The sequence below is a fragment of the Chrysemys picta genome, chromosome 2 (genome assembly GCF_011386835.1).
Source record: "Chrysemys picta bellii isolate R12L10 chromosome 2, ASM1138683v2, whole genome shotgun sequence".
In the NCBI taxonomy this organism is placed as follows: Eukaryota; Metazoa; Chordata; order Testudines; family Emydidae; genus Chrysemys; species Chrysemys picta.
In genome coordinates this window covers 113771285-113790147 of record NC_088792.1, presented here as the reverse complement: position 1 = coordinate 113790147, position 18863 = coordinate 113771285, and the positions used below count along the sequence as shown (strand labels likewise).

Below are 18863 nucleotides of genomic sequence, written 5' to 3'. Positions count from 1 at the left end.
ATTGTTGGGATAGAGAAGAGTAGGGAAATTATCTGATGGAATTGTGGGATACTTCCAGCTGACTCCAGGGAACAGAGATAACCTGTGCCTGCTGATGGGGTGTTGGGGGGAAGACAAAGTGAAGGCAGCCTGCTTCAGCAGTGATACTGAGCATGTTCAGTCTGTGTGGTGAGCATGCTCAGTACAAGCCAAGCAGCAAATCTGGGGGGGCATGTGACATCCCTCCCCCCGTGTGCCTCACCTCTGCCTGAGAACCAAATTAAGCAGGGCTGTGGCTACACTGCAAAGCAAAGGGGTTTGGACCCTGGGTCCCAGCTTGACTCAAGCTTGGATCCTCCAGCCCTGCAGGGTCCTGCGATTCTGGGTTCGAGCCCTGGGTTAGCGCAATTGCAGTGTAGACACAAAGGGAGTTATCCCTGAGCTCGGGCTCAAGCACAGCTTGCATTGCAGTGTAGACATACCCCTAGACGCTACAGCAATGAGTGCCATGTAAGTACCAAAGATAGAAACTAAATAGGTAGGCCTATCTCCACTCTTCATGGAATCTTTGTTCTTCTCATTCAAAGCTCTTTTAATTTTTAAAATAAAGCCATAATTGCCTTTAGACTTCAGAGCTCATTTAGGCTGCAATTCAGGACAGCACTTAAGTATGGGCTTATGTCCCATTGGCTTCAGTAGAATTAAGGCTTCATGCTCAAAGTTGAGTACATGCTTTCAGTGCGGTCTTAAATAAGGATGGGTTCCTGAAATGCTGCTTTACGACTTCATCCTGCAATATGTTGAGCAGTCCTGCGAGGTGTAAAATGTTCTGAACTCCCACTGACTTCAATGAGAGTTAAGGGTACTTAGCATCCCACAGGTGTGTGCAGTGCTCTTTATAATTGATCCTGAAGGCTCATGTAACTTACAAAATCAGTTTATGGAAATGTCTTGACTAAGAGCGTACTCTTGACAAAGGGATAAGAGCTGAAAAGATGACTCTGTATGCATTTGATTGTTTGCTTATATTTATTTATTTAATTTATTTGTTAGGTACCTGTTTGTATTACAGCTCCGACAAGACATTCTTTCCGGAAAGTAAGTACATTTTTGTTCCTGTAACCTTGCTTAAAGTGTAAGTAAAAGAGCACCACTTTAAGGGTTAAAAGTATTACTTTAAGCCCATAAGCTCTTGCTGATCCTTTCTGTTATTCAAAGATGTATATAAGGAACTGTAAATTGTATTTACTGATCCAGTGTTCTCTTGTAAGTTTTTTCTTTTTCCATTAGAATACAGAAATGTATACACATACATTAATCATAATCAAATTAATAAAATCTAGTGGAATAAGAACTTTTTCATTTGGTCAGAAGGTGGTAGAAACATATCTATGCATACAATATTATGCAGAGCTTTCTGTGTCATAGTTTTAACAATTCCATTATCCTTAATGGCTATTTGCATGTTACAGATTTAATTGTAAGTGAGCATTATGCTGCAATTAGCCATTGTTAAATATTCAACAATAAAATACACTCGTACAACATGATTAAAATAAATAAACTTATATGGATCATACTAATCCTATGTATCCTGTTATCTTACATATATTTGAAATTGAAATGAGAAATAGTCAAAATACGACCCTTAAAAGAAACTGAGAAGCCCTGAGAGCTCTTAATTTGAACAATATATGGTGGTGAAACTGGACATTGTGTTCTGTATGGAGTGGAAGATGGGAGTGATCAACAAGAAAAGCTACCTTATTGAGGTCAGAACATGTAGGGATAAAGTGAGAAAGGCCAAAAGCCATGTAGAGTTGGACCTTGCAAAGGGAATTAAAACAAATAGTAAAAGATTCTATAGCCATATAAATAAGAAGAAAACAAAGAAAGAAGTGGGACTGCTAAACACTGATCAGAAGAATTTTTAATGAATCTTTAAACTCGGGGGTTGTACCATATGACTGGAGAATGGCTAACATAGTTCCTATCTTTAAGAAAGGGAAAAATGTGATCTGGGCAACTACAGGCCTGTTAGTTTGACATCTGTAGTATGCAAGGTCTTGGAAAAAAATTTTGAAAGAGAAAGTAGTTAAGGACATTGAGGTCATTGGTAATTGGGAGAAATTACAACATAGTTTTACAAAAGGTAGATCGTGCCAAACCAACCTGATCTCCTTCTTTGAGAAGGTAACAGATTTTTTAGACAAAGGAAAGGCAGTGGATCTAATTTACCTCGATTTCAGTAAGGTATTTGATACGGTTCCACATGGGGAATTATTAGCTAAATTGGAAAAGATGGGGATCAATATGAAAATTGAAAGGTGGATGAGGAACTGGTTAAAGGGGAGACTACAATGAGTCGTACTGAAAGGTGAACTGTCAGTCTGGAGGGAGGTTACTAGTGCAGTTTCTCAGGGATAGGTTTTGGGACCAATCTTATTTAATCTTTTTATTACTAACCTTGGCAGAAAAAGTGGGAATGTGCTAATAAAGTTTGCAGATGACACAAAGCTGGGAAGTATTGCCAATACAGAGAAGGACTGGGATATCATATAGGAAGATCTGGATGACCTTGTAAACTGGAGTAATAGTAATAGGATGAAATTTAATAGTGAAAAGTGAAAGGTCATGCATTTAGGGATTAATAACAAGAATTATTGTTATAAACTGGGAATGCATCAGTTGGAAGTAACAGAGGAGGAGAAGGACCTCGGAGTATTGGTTGATTACAGGATGATTATGAGCCGCCAATGTAATATGGCCGTGAAAAAAGTTAATGCGGTCTTGGGTTGCATCAGGCGAGGTATTTCCAGTAGAGATAAGGAGGTGTTAGTACTGTTATACAAGGCACTGGTGAGACTCATCAGGAATACTGTGTGCAGTTCTGGTCTCCCATGTTTAAGAAGGATGAATTCAAACTGGAACAGGTACAGAGAAGGGCTACTAGGATGATCCGAGGAATGGAAAACCTGTCTTATGAAAGGAGACTCAAAGAGCTTGGCTTGTTTAGCCTAACCAAAAGAAGGCTGAGGGGAGATATGATTGCTCTCTACAAATATATCAGAGGAATAAATACCAGGGAGGGAGAGGAATTATTTAAGCTCAGTACCAGTGTGGACACAAGAACAAATGGATATAAACTGGCCATCAGGAAGTTTAGACTTGAAATTAGACAAAGGTTTCTAACCATCAGAGGAGTGAAGTTCTGGAACAGCCTTCCAAGGGGAGTAGTGGGGGCAAAAGACATATCTGGCTTCAAGCCTAAGCTTGATAAATTTATGGAGGGGGTGGTATAATGGGCTAGCCTAATTTTGGCAATTAATTGGTCTTTGACTATTAGCGGTAAATATGCCCAATGGCTTGTGATGGGATGATAGAGGGGTGGGATCCGAGTTACTACAGAAAATTCTTTCCTGGGTGTCTGGCTGGTGAGTCTTGCCCACACGCTCAGGGTTTAGCTGATCGCCATATTTGGGGTCAGGAAGGAATTTTCCTCCAGGACAAATTGGCGGAGGCCCTGGGTTTTTTTTGCCTTCCTCTGCAGCATGGGGCACGGGTCACTTGCTGGAAGATTCTCTGCATCTTGAAGTCTTTAAACCATGATTTCATAGAAGAGCAAGAAAAAGATTTGGTTAATAAATAGCTAAACTACAGTAAATATTGTATTTTTTGGTTTTTTAGGACATTAGAAGGTTTCAATCTGAACCAGAAGTTTATTATTTATTACACAATAAAACAAGTGGCACATACAAATGGGAAAATGATTATACTCTGTGTGTAATTAGGGCAAAGAATGTCTTGATCTGTATGATTATTTAAAATGTAATGTGAGCTTGCCATTCTTGTCAGTATGACAGATACAAGGGAGTGGAAAAAACACTCAATAATAGTGTCAACACTTCTTATTTAAGACGCTTAAAAATGTTTTTTGCAGCCTCACTCTTTTTGACAAATGTAATTGTGCATTTGTGAGGTAAATATATATATATATATATATAATTTATTTATTTTAAAAGTTATAAAGAAAAATATTTAATCTTAGACTGGGGTGTTTCCTAGAATCCATTGTAGGAATACTACCTATTTTCTTCTTCTGGATTAATGTTTTCAGTGTTAGTTTAAACATGATTTATAGTTGAGAATATCATGTTTTCAGTATTAATGAGAAATTACTAAACTAAGAAATTATTAGTTTAATTACTAACTTGTAACTAAACTTAATTAAATGGAAATATTAGTATTAGAATGATCTAAATACCGTGCAATTTAACTGATACTTTGGAGTCAATATTTTATTTTCAGTTAGACTGTTGGAGAACTCTTTTAGATTCTTCTGGAGAAAGGGCTTATATAAAGTATAATTTAAGAAATGTGCATATTTTTATTGTACCTTTAAGACTAACAGAAGTATTGGAGCATAGGCTTTCGTGGGTGAATGCCCACTTCATCAGACACAAGACAATGCATCTGATGAAGTGGGCATTCACCCACGTAAGCTTATGCTCCAATACTTCTGTTAGTCTTAAAGGTGCCACAGGACCCTCTGTTGCTTTTTACAGATTCAGACTAACACGGCTACCCCTCTGATACATATTTTTATTGTTTGTTTCATCTCTTTAAAGACTGAAATGTCCGTATGATACTGCTGTGGAACTAGCAGCTCTATGTCTTCAAGGTATGTGACTATTTAGAAGGAATTTGCATAACCTTTTATTTTAAAAAGTTGACCAACAATTTCTTCACATATTTTTCCCTTTTGTCATGAATAGGCACTAATTGACAGTACATTTGTTTAAGTGGCAGCTATTTTTATTGTGGTTAGTCACTAGTATCATAAATTTGCTGAGTTTTAGAATCTCTGACTCATAATCAGACATTTGTGAAACTTTTGTAATGAAACTCAGTTCAAGTTCATTGTTTTGAAATTATGTGCCATGGCTTGACTGAGCATAGGCCTAATATTGGGCATGGTCCAAAGTCCACTGACGTCAAAAAGAGTCTTTCCATTAAATATAATGGGCTTTGGATCCTTCAAATTGAGTGTTTTGGGACCAATTAGTGGTTTTGGATTAGATTGACTTTGAAATTCTCGGTTCAATTCAACCTAGGATTAGGAACAAAATTCAGGGAAGACAAGACCAGGCAAAAGTAGTAATAATAACAATAACATCATTTCCCATGCAATTGTGATCCATATTGCACAGTTTTGTTCATACTGTGAATGTACACAAAGATGATAAAGGAATTGTTTACTCCCTTTTCTTTTCATTCATGTTGCTTCTTTACTCTCTCAACATGGACCTTCTGGGTTAAAGTCCAGAGCCCACATTAGCTTCAAATTGTTATGCACTTATTTTTATCTGTGGAGACTCTAGAATATCACAAGCACCGGTAACTTCATCACAATTTTAGACAAGGAGAACTGTTCATAGAACAGCTTGACATGTCTACAGTTCTGGTAATCAAAGATATGGAGAATTATATCTCTACTAAGAAAAGGAATAGAGCAGGTAATCCATTTACGGCATTACCAGTATCATAAAAGAAATTTTTCTTATCCAGTATCAAAACCAATATTTTAAAAACTGTATGTCAAAACAAAGTGCTTATAAATGGTGATGGCATTTTTTTCTTTGATCCAATCAATTTTTCTCTATTTGGAGGTACTTATAGTAACTTTCTCTAAAATAACATCGTACGTTGGCACTGTAATATTGAATTCTCTCTGCAGATATTAGAATTACAATTTTTGGATCATTTCTTGTATATTTCTTTCCTTTATATTGATATTGGAGACTTGTAAATAAGCAGAGGAGTTTAAAGAACTGTAAAATGATTATTCCCTCCTCAGTAGTTTAAACTTCACCCAAAATTTAAATGTATCTTTTAGTGTGGCTTTTTTAAGGGTGAGCAGGATGATAAAAGGGCAAGTCACATAGGAATTGGTGTGTTAATCATTTTAAATGGGGGCCAGATTCTTTCTCTTAACCAAGACTCTATTTTTACTTCACCATTATGGCTGGTTTATGAATAATATTGTTCTATTAGATTAATTCTTTTATTGTTTCAACTAACTGCCTTAAGAGCTGGTGTTTTCTTTACAAAAGTACAATTTACATCTCAAAGATAATGCAAAGAAAAATGTGGAGAGAAGCATCTATTCATGCTTTTGTAGCTGCTTTAGAATTCTCCTGTATTGCAACTTCCACTTTATATAGTATTTAAAGTTTGGTTTTATTCAGTCTAAAATAATTGGTACAATACATTAAATTATATATTTAAGGTCACTCTGACACAATTCACTTAACCAGCTGCATTTCTGAGCTACTAATTGAAACCAACAAGTGAACTCTTCCTAATATATTTTAAATATCTCAAGTTGTCTGTTTGCATTATCACATTTATAAAATCCTATTACACATTTATTTTTCTTTCTACATTAAAGAGACAGTGGTGTCTCTACAGGTGAAATAATTTTACACTTTTTAAAGACACCTGGGTAGCTACCTCATTTTAAAATGCATCCACCAGTTGGTGCATTTATTTATAATTTGTCTATTTACACGTTAGAATGCAGAACACACTCCAAAATAAGCCATCCTCATCCCTGAACCTCCAGTAAAAACCTGAGAAAAGAGATGGACCTAGGACTATGCCTCAAATGTCAACAAATTTGCATTCTGTTGAGCCAGCCAGGGAAGCTAAATGTACAAAACTGGCTCTGCTGATTTATCCTTATCGGCATCAGAGGCTTCTGACTCCTCTCAGACACAAAACAGCAGCTGAGTTGTCAAATGTCTCTGTGAAAACTTGTGTATATGTTTTACTGTTGTAATTCACATTGGAAAATACTGTTGAGCAAAAAATATACATGTGATAATGATCTCATTATATTTAATATTTTAGAAACCCTAAAATTTGGTCATAAATTTAATTGTTGGCTAACAATTAATCTGGGTGTCCTTGATCACTTAAAATAATTCATTATCATTTTTTATCTTCAAAAAGACTATTTTTCCATGTAAATAGTCTTTCCATTCTGTATTTCTGCAACTTTTATGTGTAATGTTCACATGAAGCAATAGTAGATTTTCTTCAACAGAACTGACTTTCTTAATTCCTTTGTTGTTCATGGCAGCAAGAACACAGATGCATTATAAATAAGGCTACGTGTCTGTCACAGAAGTCACGGACTCTGTGACTTTCCGTGACTTCTGCAGCGGCCTGTGCTGACCCTGGGCCAGCAGCAGAAGTTTCGGTGTGTGGAAGGGGTCTCAGGGCTGGGGCAGGGAGTTTGGGGTGTGGGCGGTGCTTACCTTGGGGCTCCCCGGCTCCCACTGGCATATCTCTGCAGCTCCTAGGCAGAGAGGCCAGGGGGCTTGGCATGTAGCTCGCGGCCGCAGGCGCTGCCCCCACAGCTCCCATTAGCTGTGGTTCTCGCCCAACCAGCAGGGGTCCCGGGTTGCGCCTGGCCCCCCACCCCAGCACCAGCGGGGATCCCGTGCAGCGCTTCCCTCCCCGCCCCCCCAAGCATGGGTCCCAGGCTCTGCGCCACTGCCCGCACGCACGCACACACACACCCTCTAGTGCCAGTGGGGGTCCCTGGCCGTGCAACCCCACCCGCCTCCTCCCCCATAATAGAGGGGGTCCCGGGCCACCCCCCTCAGCACCCACGGTGCCCCCAGACCACCCCTACCTGTGGTCCTCCAGCCCAAGTTTTAGTTAGGGGCATATAGTAAAAAATCATGGGCAGGTCATGGGGTCGTGAATTTTTGTTTACTGCCCATGACCTGTCCATCACTTTTACTAAAAGTACCCATTAAAGCACCAACATTAGCACATATGTAGGCATGTGTCATTTGTATGTGGTAGCATTGGGGATGCATGTTTGCTGCATATATGTTAAACAGTACTGAAGCAGTTAAATTGCAAATTATTTGTATAGGTCAGACATTCATGGAACCATGTGGGAAATTTCTCACCAAATTTCTCGGGGCTCAATTCAGTAGGGTTCTGATCTCAATTATAGGGTGCTGAACACCTTGCAGGATCAATACCAGGCTCAATCTGTGCCTTCCAAAAAAAAAAAAAGCTCTTCCCAAATATATACTACAGACATGAAAATTATGATAGTGTTGGGGTTTTAGAAAATGCTATAATCAATTTCTTGATACTAGCTACTGTATCGTTACATTTCCATATATACAATATGGGAAGAAATATGCAATCGTGGAAAACACTACTTAGTGATGGAAAAAATACATGTTTCAATTAAAGGAAATGCAGAGTATCCTTGTATGTAAAAGCAGTGCATTTGATCTGTTTTGAATTGAAATTATATTCCTCCTGAAATCCCTTAAATGCAAGAAGTAGCAGTATTTCATGTGTTTAGAAGTCTGAATCTGTGTCCTAAACTTTCCTATAGAGTTTCTAGTCTGATTTGTAATTTGAGATGGCAGAACTTAAGTACATATACAGATGACAACAACAAATGTATATTCTAAAACTTCTTCGGTAGGTTGCTAAATGGGGATATGGAAGTATCTTTGTAGAAGCAAGTTGTTTTTTAATGTTTGTGGTGACAGAGTGACCTTTTTTCTGGCTTTCTGAATGATTCCAGCTGAACTTGGAGAGTGTGAGCACCCAGAACACACACCAGAACTAGTGTCTGAATTCAGATTTACACCAAACCAGACTGAAGCTATGGAATTTGATATCTTTCAGAAATGGAAAGAGTGCAGGTATGGTACCTGTGTGGTGGTGTCAGTTATAATAAAGTTACACAAGAGATTCTTCTCCAAAATCAAATATTGCTGCCTAGACCCCTGTTTTGGGGTCAAACAGTCTCAATGTGTGTTGTTTTAGGGGTTTTCTAGAGACCTCTAGAACCCCTTTAAAGAAGTGGCAGGCATTAACATCAGACAGGGTTGTGTGGTTAAGTTAATTGCAAGTTTCAGCATTTTGGCTCAATTTTTTCTCCTTGACCTGTGTTGAAGGAGTTCATTTTCCACAAGTGAGAATTTTCATGCCTTCCAAGCCTCTTTCACATAAGCAAGCAAGACTCCTTCACTTAATTTGTAGTTAAGGTAGCATTGTCAAAGATCTATTTTTGCCCACACACTCAATCTTTCAAAGATTTCAGGTATTTGGTATCAAACCAGAAGCCTAAATCCAACCCTCCCAGCCTGTGTGTGTTATTTTGGGGGGGGGGGGGGGGGTTGGATGAGGATGAAATTGAGACATGAACCAGAAATGTCTTAGCTCAGAAATCTTCATCTTAAAGCCAAAATATTGAGTCCCCTTTGGTCAAAAGGAACTTGACTATTGGAAATTATGAAGATTGTATTAGCCACTATGCAGTTTTTCTAAAACTTTGGAGCACTTACGAATCTGGATTGTTGCAGTAGTACTGTGCTATTTGCAGCTATAACCAGTTACATGGCAGCAATTCAGTGGAGTAAGAGATAATTAGCAGTAATGGAAAAGGAATAACTTGGACATTTGGAACTTTAATGCTTTCTTCTTAACAAATGGATATAGAGGCACTAATATGCAGTTTTGTAACTTGCTTTTCTCATGCTGTCATAGAAACTGACCACAAATTAGAGGCATGCAATTTTATTTTTTTCTGATAAGTCACTTTTTTGAGAAATGGGAGTTTGGCTTAGTATAGCTTCTTGGAATCTTTGAGATTGTTATGGACTCCAATGACATTACATTGAAGTCAAGCGTGGTTTTCAAACCAAGTCTCTATTTGTGTGGTACAATTGTTCTCCCCCAAACAAATCGTCATTAAAAAGCATGAACGAACTGTGGATGCAAACTTGTGCCCTCAGAAATGGAAGCCCAGTTTTAAAATTAGGCCCCATAACACCAAAGTTTTTTTTATTACTGGTCCCTATGTGTATTCTACCATACACCTGAGAGTGAAAATCTTGCAAGTAGTGTCCATTCGTCCGTGTCTGCACCTTGGAACTCCTTGTGCTCAGCACCGAGGATATAAGGGGAGGTGCAGACTGACCGCCTCTTCGGTTTCTTCTTACTGCTGCATGGCCTTTGTCGGAATCCTCTGTATCTGGAGGTATCCTTGCACTGTCTTCATCTCTGTTATATATAATTGTATATAATCTGGTAGTGTTTTTATAGAGTTTTATAGTATTCTGTATAGTTAGTGTAGCTTAGTTTTCCCAACCTTGAGGACTCTCTCTGTCTCCCCTTTTGGGAGTAGGACTATGCTCAGAATTCTGGGATTTAAAAACTGTGTGTCCTGTCCTCGCTTCTTCTCACTCTGTTTATTGCATTGGTGCACAAATCTCCACCAAATGCACTATCTGTTGCTTCCTCCCACTCCAGAACCAAGAGGGATGAGAGCTTTGCTTGAGGAAACACTTCATGGAGAAAGCCATAAGACTTCAGTCAGATCCAGACTCGGGATGCCTTCCTATATGTCAATCTCAGTCCTTGAGCATCGCACTTTTGAGCATGAGCTCTGGAGCAGAGGTCAGATCAGCTAACTCTAAGCTGGTCTTGTCAAGAGAATAAGGGGCACTGTCAGAGACATAAAAACAGATCCCTCTCTAAGTCTGTTTCCAGAAGAAGGATCCCTCCTCGACTCCTTCCAAGTCAGTTGAGTCTCCATGTACAGGTCCCAAGGACTTAGGTTTGCCTAAGCCTCCGGACCATGATGTAAAAGTGTGCAGGAACAAAGCTCCAATGGTACCAGCCCCAGCATTGACACTGATGCTGACTGTGATCTCTAGCCAGAAGACCAACAACCACCTGTACCAACCAAGAGCTCTAGATAGAACTCTTTCTCTGACAGAACTAGCCTGGCCCCATAGGGATCCACCAACCACTGTCTGTCGTGGCACCAGATCTGGCGAAAACCAACAACTGGGATGTCTAGAACATCAGGACAGACTGAGACATATACTACCCTGGACCAACAGTGTCCTCTACTTTTGGGTCCAATCCTTCTGAGTGACATTTTGACCCCAGAAAAGGAGCCACCTCAAGGAGAATAAGTTACTCTCCTAGTCTGTCTAGGAGCCACAGCTTCCTTCCTGTCATTGACAGTACTGCCAATGGAGTTTGCTTTCTCATCTGCTGAATCCTATGTCCAGTATGAGCCATCACCTACCTAGGGAGGTTAGCATAGACAGGACTTCAAGAATTTCTTGGACCTGTCCTGGGCTCAGGTAGGATTACCCTCCAAGAGATTTCTCATATATAATGCCTTGCCACCACCACCACTACCCCCTCCCAAACAGCCTTTGACCCATAGTAGTGACCCTATTGGGGTCTGGGAGATCCTTATGCATGTCACCCAGATCCATGCACTCGACAAGAGCGTCACATTGTCCCTCTCCTCCTGACAACAGCATCTGGCTTCTCAGGAATATGTGGAGGAGGAAGATGATGAGCCGGATCAGGTGATATCAACAAGCATATCCTCTTCCTCACCTGATGAGGCAATTGCCCCATCTTCACCATTCGTGCCTGATGACCATAGGCAATATCAATAACTATTGCAGAGGGCAGCAGCAGAACTTCAGATTCCATTAGAAGTTCAAGATACGAAGCACAAACTCTTGGATATTCTGCAGCCCACCAGACCAATCAGATAGCTCTCCTGGTGAATGAGGCCAGTATGGAACCAGCTAGAATGGTATGGCATACAACAGCAACCTGTACTTCTATGACTAAAAGGGCTGAGAAATATTACTTTGTGCCTGTGAAAGGGGCAGAATTATTGTTTACCCACCAAGCCCTGAACTCCCTAGTAGTACAAGCAGCCACAGAAAGATTCAGATAGCAACACCCTAAAACCATTGCTGCAGACAACACCTGGGCCTTCTGGGGAGGAAGGTATTTACATCCACCAGTCTCCAGTTCAGAATCTCTAGCTACCAGGTCCTGTTAGCAAAATATTATTTTATGAACTACACAGAGTTCCTGGAATTCTAAGATAAAATTCCCCCAGGAAGACAAGGCGGAATTCCAAGCCCTTACTGAGGAAGATAGACTCGTGGCTAAAACCTCACTGCAAGCTGCAGTGGATTAGACTTCCTGGTCATTTATACCTCGGCCCCAAAGAGGCTCGCAATGACTGAAGAACATGAGTACGACTGAAGACCATGAGTACCAACCTCAAGGCAGACTGTTAGGAAGCAGGGCACAAACCCCAAATTGGTTGTGGTGGTCTATATTTAGCTTTCACCAACCAATTATCAAGTGTAAACTCCTCAGGCACTACAACAGCCTTAATATGGAGTCCCAGATAGTCCCCTGGGGTAGTCCATTCTATTTCGCCCCTCCCCCCCCTCAGATAAGTGTTCCTTTGTGATAGATGGCCCTTTACACCAAGAATCACAGCAATACTCAAGTTACTTCCAGTTCCAAAGGACCAGTCACTTAACCCATCACACAATTGACTGGGGTCGGTCACAGAGACTGGGACTGTCATCTGACGTGCTAGAATTACCTTTGAGCCCGTTTTTTACTGCCAGCTTGGGACTCCTGAACCCTGCCTTGTTGAGCCACACATGCTAGTCTGCTGCAACCCTGACCCAGGTCTGGTCCATGCCCCGAAAGCTGCAGGCTTTAACCAAAACTGCTCAGCAAGTCACCTATCTCCAGCACCCAGCTCCCAATGGGATCCAAACCCCAAATAAATCCATTTTACTCTGTATAAAACTTATACAGGGTAAATTCATAAATTGTCCACCCTCTATAACACTGATAGAGAGATGTGCACAGCTGTTAGCTCCCCCAGGTATTAATCACTTACTCTGGGTTTATTAATAAACAAAAGTGATTTTATTAAGTATAAAAAGTAGGATTTAAGAGGGTTCAAGTAATAACAGACACAACAGAATAAGAATAAAACAAAACACACAAGTCTAAGCCTAATACATTAAGAAACTGAATACAGGTAAATCTCACCCTCAGGAATGTTCCAATAAGCTTCTTTCACAGACTAGACTCATTTCTAGTCTGGGCCTAATCCTTTCCTCTGGTACAGTTCTTGTTAGTTACAGCTCAGATGGTAGCTCAGGGATTTCTCATGACTGGCCGCCCCTTTGTTCTGTTCCACCCCCTTTTATATCTTTGGCACAGGGCTGGAATCCTTTATCTCTTTCTGGGTTCCTACCCTTCCTTCTAAATAGAAAAGCACCAGGTTTAAGATGGATTCCAGTACGAGGTGACATGGTCACATGTCCTATGAGACCTCAAGCCTTCATTCTTCCTGTCCTGACTCACAGGAAGGCTTGCAAGTAAATAGAGCCATTTACAACCAATTGTCCTAGTTGATGGGAGCCATCAAGATTCCAAACCACCATTAATGGCCCACACTTTGCATAATTATAATAAGACGTCAGAGTTATTTCATATTTCTAATTTCAAATACAAGAATGATACATTTATACAAATAGGATGACCACACTCAGTAGATTATAAGCTTTGTAATGATACCTTACAAGAGACCTTTTGGATGAAACATATTCCAGTTTCATTATATTCACACTCGTTAGCATATTTTCATAAAATCATATTGAGTGCAACATCACAAATTGCACCTTAGATCTCACCCAAAGACAACACTTGAAGCCAATCTTATAATAAACTATCTAAAGATTTATTATATAGGGGGGAAAACAGAGTTATTTGCAAGGTTAAAGCAGATAAACAGATATATATGAGTTAGATTCTTTAATTTCAAAAGGTAATAGAAGCAAGTATAATCAACAAGTTCTATATGTCCTTTAGGGCTAACCCAGGCTAAGCAGCTGGCAATCTCTTGCTTAGGCCTGGAAAAACCTTGCCTTCCAGAGTCCAAGCAGCATAGAGATACCTATGTTGGGGGGTTTTATCCTTTCCTACCCTGTGCTCTGAGCTGCAAACTCAGCTGATAAGGAGGAATCCACGTGCATGACTCATCTTTATGGGGGAGAGAGCAGAACAACAAACAATAGTCTGTCTGGTGTCAATGGAGGTTGGCTCTTGGGAAGGACATAGCACCTTCTGTTTAAGATCAGCCCTTCACATTAATTTACAGTCACAGAGGTTCACAATACAACCTCCCAATATGGGATACAGATGTTATAAGTGAGATTAATGCATGCAGCAATTTACAAGCATTCAGTAAGGTCTAAACACATTCTTGTAATTCTAATACCTATTTTAACAATACTAACGCACAGTTGAGCCAGACTGGTTCCAGCTGTGTGTTTGTCAGTGTTCAATTGAGACATGGGAACTTTGACATGAGCTGGCATTTGGTCTGCCAGCATCACAGAGGAAGCATCATAAACAGGTATGTAAGCTGAGACCTCTTCCATAGCCTTTCTAGCACCAACGACCATATGAACCACCATGCAAGCATCCAAGAGCTTAGAGGCCAAGGTATGCAGCCCCATACCTCAACGACAGCTACCCAGCCTTATCCACTGGCTAAAGGCTACTTTTGACCGGACTCTGGGGAGTTGCAACATAATGATGATATCATCCTCACCTGTTTCCAAATTCCCCTTTGGTGGCTGCCTAGCATACATTGCCCACAACTGGAGGGCTGTAACAGACAAGTGGGTACTAGATATCATCCACGTTAGCTACCATCAAATTTCTTTCTCCACCTCCTCAGAAGTCCCCTTTCTGGCCCCTATTCAGGGTCTGCGCTCATGAGAAGATCCTCCTCAAACGAGGAGGTAGACTTGCTCCTCAAACGAGGACCTATAGAGCAAGTTTCACCTCAGCATCCAGGGAAAGGGTTGTACTCCCACAATTTCATAGTTCCCAAGAAAAAGGTAGGATGGAGGCCCATTCTTAACCTACGTCAGTTAAATGTTTATATTCACAAATTAAAATTCTGCATGGTTAAGTTGGCCTCATTAATTCCCTGCTTAGAAAAAAGACGTATGATGAGCAGCTCTCGACATGAAAGATGCTTACTTTCCTGTGGATGTTCACCTGACCCACAGGTTCCTCAGGTTTCTTGTAGGACAGGAACACTCCCAGTTCAGAGGACTCCCAATGTGTCTGACAACAGCACCCAAGGTCTTCACCAAGATCTTCTCAGTGGTGGTAGCACAGATGAGATGAAATGGCTACATCATTTTCCTTTATTGGAACGACTGGCTTCTTACAGGCAGATCCTATCTGGAAGTTCAGTTGTCAACTTTGTCCTTTCTCTGCCTGCTGGCATCCTTGGGAATCTGCATAAACATGGAAAAGTGTATTTTGACCCCCACACAGCTCATCAACATTATAGTCGTGACCCTGGACTTGACTGCAAGCAAGAGCCTCCCTCCCTGCAGACAGATTCTTAGTCATGAGCAATCTGATAAACCAAGTCATGCCCAAACCCAGAACAAAATTCTGGATCTGTCTGTCTTTGCTCAGTCACATGGCCTCCTGCTCGTATGTAAGGTCATTTGCTAGGCTGCAACTCCATTGTTTGCAAGCCTGGCTCTGGTTGGTATATGTGCCATACACAGCATGAACACCGTGACAGTGACAGTCAATATCAGGGCTTCGCTCAGAGCCCCCAAATTGTGTGCATTGGAGTCCCTTTCCTACCCCTACCCTGCCTCGTGCACACATACACAGCCAACATGATGATAATCACGGAGGCATCCCTCGTAGGCTGGTGAGCCCACATGGGCAGAGTCACATCACAAGATACACGGACACCGTGGAAACCTGGGATGCGAATCAATCTTTTGGAACCAAGTGCAGTCAGACAGGCATGCAGTGCATTCCTCCCGCTGATATGATCCTGACACATTTGGATAATGTCAGACAACATGACAACTGTTTTCTATAACCGCAAATAAGGAGGGGTAAAATCCTTTGCAGTGCACACAGAGGCAGTCAACTTATGGTGTATCTGGAACCACATCACAATTTGTGTGATGCACCTCCCAGGCACTCAGAACTCACTGGTGGAGAGCCTCAGGAGGCATTTCATCCCCAATTATGCGTTGGAGTTACCACTGGGCCACCTTTTGAATCACGGGCCATGTTCTTAATGTCCCACCAGTCTGTTAAGGTCACCTTCCTGGTTGCCATTACATGGCCCAACCCACCATACACTATACTTCATAAAGAAAAGGTATCCCTTCACTTCCACCTAAAGTTCATCCCAAAGGTAATTCCTGAGTTCCACATAAACCAATCGATTCACGCACTGGTATTTTTCCTGAATGCCTCCAGTGAGGAAGGAGACGCCATTTTCTTGACGTCTGATGAGCATTGGCATTCTACCTGCAAAAAATGAAACCATTTGGGAAATCGCCCAGACTATTCGTTGCTATAGCAGAGTGGACACGGAGAAGTCATATCAGCTCCAATACTCCGTGGATTTCTGGTTGTATCCTCCTTTTCTATCAGTTGGCACCTTGTCACATTCTGGGGTCCAGTCCAGCCCAGTGAGGGGTTGTGATACCATCTGCCTGTAACCATAGGTGCTTTAAATTGTATGCTGCTGTAATTCTCTTGTCTGGATGCTCCCAGCCAGCATACAAGCATGCACGGAGTGTCTTTGTAATAAGCAACCCTGGACCAGCAACACTGATTCCAGCAGCCTGTTTGCTACACTCCAGGTACGCGCCAGCTTTTTGGTTACACCTGGTAAGATTAACCCCAACACCCCTCATCCCAAATTGTCCAAAATTAATGTGCTCTGCAATATCTAGCCCTTTCCTGGACCATTTAGAGGAATAATAAGGTTTGTTTGGTCCTCTAAAGAGACAAACTGCATAGCTTATCACTTTAAGTGGAGTTAATAATCACTTCCCACAACACTGGGTTTGTTTAGATAAAAAAGTAAAACAAGTTTACTAGCCAAAGGAGATAGGATCTCAAATGAGTTCAGGTATAAAGGATAGAGTTAGAAATGGTTACAAGGAAATAAAAGTGAAAAACGCTTTTTAGAGGCTAATACCTAACAAAACTACCATCTTATGTCAAGGTAAGATTCTTACCACACTCCCTACCAACTAGATGGCTGCCCTACCCCTCTGGTCATCTTCTTCCGCAACGGTCAAAGTGCTCAGTTCCTTTGTCATCTTAAGTGAAAGGTCACTTGATGTTCTTTGACTCTCTCTTTTATAGTCCAGTTAACCTTTAAAATGGATTCTAATGAAGGTTGCCCCCCAAAATAAAATAAAATTCAAGCTGTGAGAAAGGAGACCTGGAGTCTGGTGAAGGAAGTCCTATGCTGGTTTCGCCCCCATTTTTTTTCAAAAATGCAAATTGATCTGTTCCTGCTCTTTGCAATGCAAATGAATGGCTACTTGCCAGCGATTGCTAATCAATTTTGATTACACCTGCTGAAGGCATCAGCTTGTCCTTAGTCTGGGAGAAACCTGCTTACCCACTCCCCAGACCTGTCTGGTAAACACACTTTAGTTCCACGTTTCCTTCATATGGTCTCTTGGGTGTTTACTGTATATACACCATGCAAGAATATTAATTACCTCTGTGTTGTTAATTTTGTAGTTATACCTTACATGACACGTAGCTGATACAGTTTGACATTAATGAGTTGCGGTACACTGAACTGGTCAGGTCAGCAGAACCTCCCTATCAGATACCAATAAGCCTCTTGCACTGTGATGCTGTTAAGGTCACATGCATCTCCCTCACCCGGATGGAGTGAGAGTCCATTCCACTAGAGGACAGGCAATCTCTGTAGCAACAGTTTGAAAAGTGCCTTTGTTGGACATAGGGTGACAAGATGTCCTGATTTTATAAGGACAGTCCCGATTTTTGGGTCTTTTTCTTATATAGGCTCCTATTAACCCCCACCCCCTGTCCTGATTTTTCACATTTGCTGTCTGTTCACCCTAGTTGGACATTTGTAAGGCTGCAACCTGGAGTTCCATACGCACTTTCACAAAGCATTGCACTCTGGTTCAAGCCTCTTCTGCTGACACAGACTTTGGAATTGCAGTGTGACAGACATCTATACCTCCTGTATCCTCACAACCCCCTCCTCCTATTGAGGACTGCTTGCCAGTCACTCATGTGTGAAGCACTCATAGGGACTGGCCCTTGAAGAAGAAATGGAGGTTACTTACCTGTAACTACAAGTTCTCAGATGTGTGGTCCCTATCTATATTCCACTACTCACCCTCCTTCCCCTCTGCTTCAGCCTATGACTGGATTCGTGGTAGATAAGGAGCTGGAAAGGCAGTCAGTCTGCACCTACCCTTATATCCTCGGTGCTGAGCATGTGAAAGTCCAGGGTGGAGGCATGGACCAACGGCCACTACTTGCAAGAGATTTTCAGGGCCCCTAAACATATTTATGATGCCCAATTCCTTAACAGCTTTGAAAGTCTGAGTTTTGAAATTGTTTTGAAAAACACTTCACTAATTGAAGGTGTATGGTGTAATCAATGCAGGTGCTGCTGTGGCACAATGTTTATTAGAAAGTTTTTATATTAGTGTACTGTATATCCAGCCAGTTATGCACTTTCTTTGTAGAAATTAAGATCGTATTTGCATGCAACTGGCAGCATTTAAATGTAAACCAATCACTTTATCAAGTCTACGTGATTGGGTAAAAGGAGATTGCATTCAATGGTAAGAATGCAGGATGGCTAAAATGAAAAAGTTCTGCTGTGTATGAATTCAGCTGCATGGAGTCTATCTGTAGTCTTCTAGGCCCCAATTCAGCAAAGCATTTAAGCCTCTAATTAAGACCCAGCTTATATAGAAAACAATTAAGCTTGTGTTTAAATACTTTGCTGAACAGGGATAGACTAAGCACATGCATAAAGTTAAGCATGTATTTAAATGCTTTGCAGAATCAGGGTCCTAGGCAGGGGAGCCTGGGTAATGGATGAAAAGGGAAGTTATACTGTATATAAG

The 18863-nt window shown here is 41.0% G+C and overlaps 1 protein-coding gene across 4 annotated transcripts in view; it reads left to right on the top strand.

Moving 5' to 3' along the window:
* EPB41L4B (erythrocyte membrane protein band 4.1 like 4B) overlaps nucleotides 1–18863 on the top strand; it is a 263311-nt gene that overhangs the window by 110856 nt on the left and 133592 nt on the right. For all 4 annotated transcript variants that reach the window (XM_065584005.1, XM_065584006.1, XM_065584004.1 and 1 more), the window contains exons 5-7: nucleotides 1033–1077; nucleotides 4608–4660; nucleotides 8606–8726. In XM_065584005.1, coding sequence (XP_065440077.1) covers nucleotides 1033–1077; nucleotides 4608–4660; nucleotides 8606–8726 — 219 coding nt within the window. The remainder of the gene's footprint in view (nucleotides 1–1032; nucleotides 1078–4607; nucleotides 4661–8605; nucleotides 8727–18863) is intronic.